The sequence below is a fragment of the Ahaetulla prasina genome, chromosome 17, assembly GCF_028640845.1.
Source record: "Ahaetulla prasina isolate Xishuangbanna chromosome 17, ASM2864084v1, whole genome shotgun sequence".
NCBI lineage: Eukaryota > Metazoa > Chordata > Lepidosauria > Squamata > Colubridae > Ahaetulla > Ahaetulla prasina.
In genome coordinates, this window is record NC_080555.1 from 8,621,501 (window position 1) to 8,627,500 (window position 6,000).

At 48.9% G+C, this 6,000-nt stretch overlaps 1 protein-coding gene across 1 annotated transcript in view; it reads left to right on the top strand.

Moving 5' to 3' along the window:
- Positions 1-4,991: 4,991 nt before the first annotated feature.
- PYGM (glycogen phosphorylase, muscle associated) overlaps positions 4,992-6,000 on the top strand; it is a 35,128-nt gene continuing 34,119 nt past the window's right edge. Inside the window, exon 1 of the mRNA XM_058160176.1 lies at positions 4,992-5,332. Within this exon, the coding sequence (XP_058016159.1) occupies positions 5,090-5,332 (243 nt within the window). The 5' untranslated portion in view covers positions 4,992-5,089. The remainder of the gene's footprint in view (positions 5,333-6,000) is intronic.

A 6,000-nucleotide genomic window follows, 5' to 3' on the forward strand; every position in this document is an offset into this window, starting at 1 on the left:
GTAAAGTATTCCAAGCACTGATGATTCTGTTACAGAAGTCATATTTTCTGCAATCTAAAACTAACTGAGTTAGTTTTTAGTTTGTGGGTTTTAACTTGGGTTTTAATTTTTTATATTTTTAATTATTAGGCTTTTGAATAAGTTTTTTCATTGTTTTTAGAATTGTATTTATTGCTTTTAAATGCCTGTAAACCGCCCTGAGTCCTTTGGGAGATAGGGCGGTATATAAATATAAACAATAAATAAATAAATAAATAAATAAATCTAGATTAAAGCGGTTAACATTAAGTTTAAATCTATTGGTTGCTCTTGTATTATTGCAATTAAAGCTGAAGTAGTCTTTTAACAGGAAGGACATTACAATAGATGATTCTATGAGTTAAACTTAGGTCTTGTCGAAGGCGATGAAGCCTTCGGATTTTCTAAGCCTAGGATTTCAAGTCTGGTGGGATAGGGTATTTTGTTGTTTTCAGAGGAATGGAGAACTCTTCTTGTAAAATATTTCTGGACACGTTCAATTGTATTGATGTCAGAGATGTGGTGAGGGTTCCAAACAGGCGAGCTGTATTCTAGAATTGGTCTAGCAAATGTTTTATATGCTCTGGTTAGTAGTGTTGTGTTTTTGGAAAAGAAGCTACACAAAATTAGGTTTACAACTCTTAGAGCCTTTTTAGCTATGTAGTTACAGTGGGCTTTGGCACTTAGATCATTTGACATGAAAACTCCAAGGTCTTTAACGGGAATGGGGTCGTCTGTAAGGTAATGTCCATCAAGTATGTACTTAGTGTTTGGGTTCTTTTTTCCAATATGTAAGACTGAGCATTTGCTGATTGCGATTTGGAGTTGCCATGTTTTGCATCCTTTCAGGGAATCCTGCTTAAATCCCAAAGGTATTTGTTCATGTGAGAAATGGCCATGACATCACAGCAGTAGACTCTGATTATCAAAGCAGCCTTTCTAATATGCTGTTTTAAGTTGGCCACCTGTTTAAAACCATGAGGACTAGAACCTTATAGGAGAAAGTCTTAAGGACTGATTCATGGGACCCAGGTCACTTTATCTCAAACTTGATAAACTTTCAAAAGATATTACCATGGCTGTCCAGTGATGATGGGGTCCTTGATTTAGTACCTTCCAAATCCCACAATTCCTACTCAAAAACAGAGTAGTCACTCCAGCAAGGGATTCTGGGAATTGTAGTCTAAATACCTGGAGGGCACATGGTTGCAAAACAATTCCAACCGTTGTAAATACGTACCAGTTGTCCAGCATCCAAGAGTTTATTATATGACTATAGAGATGCCGCGATGGCCATACGTTTGTAACATTGATCGCTAAATGGATGGTCATAAGTGGAGGACTATATTGCCTGAAATATTTGGGGGGGTAAGTTAAAATCTGGTGACTTTATGTCCACCTCATATATATTTATGGAGAACAACATTCAAATGTAAAAAAAAATGATCTTGGGAATGCAAACTCTTAAATCATCACAAAAGATCTTAGCTACCTAAAATTGCTGAGTTCTGTATAAATTCCCCCCCCCCCTTATCGGTGCAAAAGAGGAACCGAATTTAGCTGTAAAGACATTGGGCTCTTTGTCCTTCTCCCTTGGAGTTTTTCCTCGGTTGCCTTGGGATCAGAGCTGGATCCAGCCTCAATTGTTTGCACGGCGTCCTTTCAAAGCCATTGGCCGGCTTTGTTGAAGCTCGGCCTTTTTTCCTTCTGGATATTCATACGGTGGGTGTGGAAGTTTTAAAAGTTGGATTGAATCTGCCGAAAACGGCTCCTCTCGCTTTTCGGAGCTGCGGAGGGCCCCGTTTGCAAAAAATTTTTTTAAAAATGCATTTTCCAGAAAACTTCCTTTCTCTGCATCGAGTGTGCGATGCACCCCATAAGAATGGGAAATATATAGAGCTGTGATGGTGACGCAGAGTCTTCTGTGGGCACACACACCGTTGCCAACTGCTTTTCTGGTTTCCAACATGTACATGCACACCAGCCAGCTGGTCTTTGCGGGCACTGGTGTGCTGGAAAACGGCCTGAAAATGACCCCAAAAACAGCCAAAAAATACCCAAAAAATAGCCTGTAAATGGCCCGAAAAACAGCCTGAAAACAGACCGAAAAATATCCTGAAAACAGCCAAAAAACAGGCATGCTCAAACTGCCCAGCTGGTCTTTGGGTTTCCGACGCTTCAGCGCACACACATGTACACACAAACATGGATGCGTGTTCCAGTTTGGGCAAAAGGCTTCCATCACTGATAATAGAATGTAGATCAATGGAAGAGAAGGCGATGCGACAAGGACACCTTTGCAATCCTTGGATCTGTTGCAAATTCATGGATCTCTCTCTGCTTAAGGCAGCTGGAATCCTGAACACCCAAAGCAGCCTCGTAGTCACACATGCTTGGCCTGGAAACGCACAGGTGGGTTGTTGGTTTTTTTTTTTTAGTTTACAGGCAGTCCTCGACATACGACCGTTCATTTGGTGACCATTCAAAGTCGAAACGATATTGCAAAATTTGACACTTTCACAGGTACCACCTTTGTGGCATCCGCATGATCCTGTGAGCAAACTTTCAGATGCTCGGCAACTGGTTCAGATTTACGACGGTCACATGATCGCCTCTTGCGACCAAAGTCAATGGGGAAGCCCGATTCACTTAACAACTGGGTGATTAACTTATCCGCTGCAGGGATTCCCTTAACAGTTGTGGTAAGAATGGTCTTAAAATGAGGCAAAATTCACTTCACCAATGTCTCGCTTAACAGAAATTTTGGGCTCAATTGTCATAAGTCAAGGACTTATTTTATTTTTTATTTATATGCCGCCTTTATTATGTTTACAAATAACTCAAGGCAGCAAACATTATCCCAACACACCTTCCTCCTCCTGTTTTCCCCACACCTAGAACTCTGAGCTGGGTTGGGCCAAGAGAGAAAGAGTGGCCCGAAGTCACCCAGCTGGCTTTCGCAGCAGGACTTGAACTCGTGGCCTCTTGCTTTCTACCCGTGGCGCCTTAACCGCTAGACCAAGCTGGCTCGCTTTCAAGGGGCTTTTGGGGAGCTCAGTTGGAAGCCTGTGGGTGGGGCTCCTTCGACCTAAAGGCCGGGTGTGAGAGGACTACATCTCCCAGCCTGCCTTGGGGCCGGCCTTAACAGGTGACAGGGGCTTGAGGTTGGTCCAAGCTGCTGCCAGCTCAGCTCTGTGACCTTTCTCTGAAAGTCACTGTATTTATAGGCATGCCAGTGAGTGACAGGCACAGTGTGTGTGTGTGTGTTGTGTGTTTGTGTGCGTCCTGGTTCTCTTGCCAGGAGTTTAGGCTGGACAGGAATCCTGGCAGCTGCCCTCTTCCCTTTCCAGCATCACCCTGTGCCAACATACCACTTCTCGCATCACCAAGGAGCTCCGGGCTGCTGCCTTTCGACGCCCCTCCCCATCCGTAAGACGATATATAGCTGCCATATATAGAGGCCATTCCCTCCCTCCCCACCCCCCAAAAGGTTTTACGGTACATGGCATGATCGTGTTGACTGGGAGCGATGGGAGTTGTAGTTCTGCGGCGGCCAGAAGGATTTCAAATGGCCTCGTGTTGGCTGAAAGTAGGAGATAAAGCCACAGCTCATGTCCCTGTTTGGAGCTGCACCTTTGCAGTATATCACTCCGAGTCATGAGGACTAGTGTTCTCTTTGAGGGATAGATGCTGTCTACCCCTTGGTGGCAGCCCCTCAAATATACCAGCATTCTGGCATTTGAGGGGCTGCTGCAAAGAAGGGGGGGGGTGTCGATCTCTTTTCCAAAGCACCAGAAGGCAGGACAAGAAACAATGGATGGAAACTGATCAAGGAGAGAAGCAACCTGGAACTAAGGAGCTAATTTCCTGACAGTGAGAACGATGAACCAGTGGAACAGCTTGCCACTAGAAGTTGTAGGTGCTCCATCACTGGAGGCTTTTAAGAAGAGATTGGACATCTGTTTGCCTGAAATGGTACAGGGTTTCCTGCCTAAGCAGGGGGCTGGACTAGTAGACCTCCAAGGCCCCTTTCCAAATCCTACGATTCTGTATTCTGAGCAGTGTTTCTCCACCTGTGGGTGCTCCGTCGTAGAAGTTTTTCAGAAGAAATTAGACGGCCTTTTGTCTGGAACAGTGTCTCCTGCTTGAGCAGGGGGTTGGACTAGAAGACCTCCAAGGCCCCTTCCAACTCTATTGGGGACGGATAGACGACTCTGAGCCTGACGAGGCGGCTCAGTGGCTAAGATGCCGAGCTGGTCGATCAGAGAGGTCGTTGGTTCGGCGGTTCGAATCCCTAGGGCAGGTCTCCTGTGTGAGCAAGGGGGTTGGACTAGATGACCTCCAAGGCCCCCTCCAACTCTATTGGGAGCAGATAGACAACTCTGAGCCTGATGAGGCAGCTCAGTGGCTAAGATGCCGAGCTGGTTGATCAGAGAGGTCGTTTGTTTGGCGGTTCGAATCCCTAGGGCAGGTCTCCTTTGTCTGGACAGCCTTTTGACTGGAACAGTGTCTCCTGCGTGAGCAAGGGGGGGTTGGACTAGATGACCTCCAAGGCCCCTTCCAACTCTATTGGGGACCGATAGACGACTGAGCCTGACGAGGCGGCTCAGTGGCTAAGATGCCGAGCTGGTCGATCAGAGTGGTTGTTGGTTTGGTGGTTCGAATCCCTAGCGCAGGTCTCCTGCGTGAGCAAGGGGGTTAGACTAGATGACCTCCAAGGTCCCTTCCGACTCTTGTTTCTGTTTAGACCTCCGATGGATGCATATAAGGACCTTTGCTCGCCGGACGGCTTTCTTCAGGCTCATCTTTGCCAAGGGCGACGGGGGCCGCCCCGAATCAAGCCCCCCCCCTCCATTTCCTTGAATTGGGGGAGGGGGCCAGATTGCGGGGAGGGGCTTCGGGGACACGCCCCTTCATGAATAACCCATCGGCCGGCGGGGGGGGGGGGAGAGGTTTAAAAGGCCGGAGGGGCGGGACACGGGGCGCATTTGCCGGCGCCCAGGCGAAGCGTCCCGTCCCTCCGTCCCGTCCCAGCCCGGCCTCCTCCGCCGCCCCCCTCCGGACCGCCGCGATGTCGCTGCCGCTGTCGGACCACGAGAAGAGGAAGCAGATCAGCGTCCGGGGCTTGGCCGGCGTGGAGAACGTGAGCGACCTGAAGAAGAACTTCAACCGGCATCTCCACTTCACGCTGGTCAAGGATCGCAACGTCGCCACGCCCCGCGACTATTACTTCGCCCTCGCCCACACCGTCCGCGACCACCTGGTCGGCCGCTGGATCCGCACCCAGCAGCACTACTACGAGAAGGACCCCAAGGTGCCGACCCCCGCCCGCCCTCTCCTTCTCCCCCCCTCCCTCCCTCCCGCCTGCCTACCTCGCAGGGGGGTTGTGCGTGGATCGCTGGCGGACTCGGACTGCAGCGGGGGAAGCCAGAGGGAAAATACGAGCTTGCTTTGCCCGTCCCGGGTCGCTGTCCCGCCAGCACCATCATCCACCGCTGGGGTAAACTGGGATAGGAGGACGCTCCTTGAGTTTTGAGTCCTTCCTTCCTTCCTTCCTTCCTTCCTTCCTTCCTTCCTTCCTTCCTCCATTCTCCCTTGCTTCCTTCCTCCATTCTCCCTCCCTCCTTCTTTCCTTTCTCCATTCTCCCTTCCTTCCTTCCTTCCTTCCTCCATTCTCCCTTCCTCCTTCTTTCCTTTCTCCATTCTCCCTTCCTTCCTTCCTTCCTTCCTCCATTCTCCCTCCCTCCTTCTTTCCTTTCTCCATTCTCCCTTCCTTCCTTCCATCCTTCCTTCCTCCATTCTCCCTCCCTCCTTCTTTCCTTTCTCCATTCTCCCTTCCTTCCTTCCTTCCTCCATTCTCCCTTCCTTCCATCCTTCCTTCCTCTATTCTCCCTCCCCCCTTCCTTCCTTCTTTCCTTTCTCCATTCTCCCTTCCTTCCTTCCTTCCTTCCTTCCTTCCTTCCTTCCTTCCTTCCTTCCTTT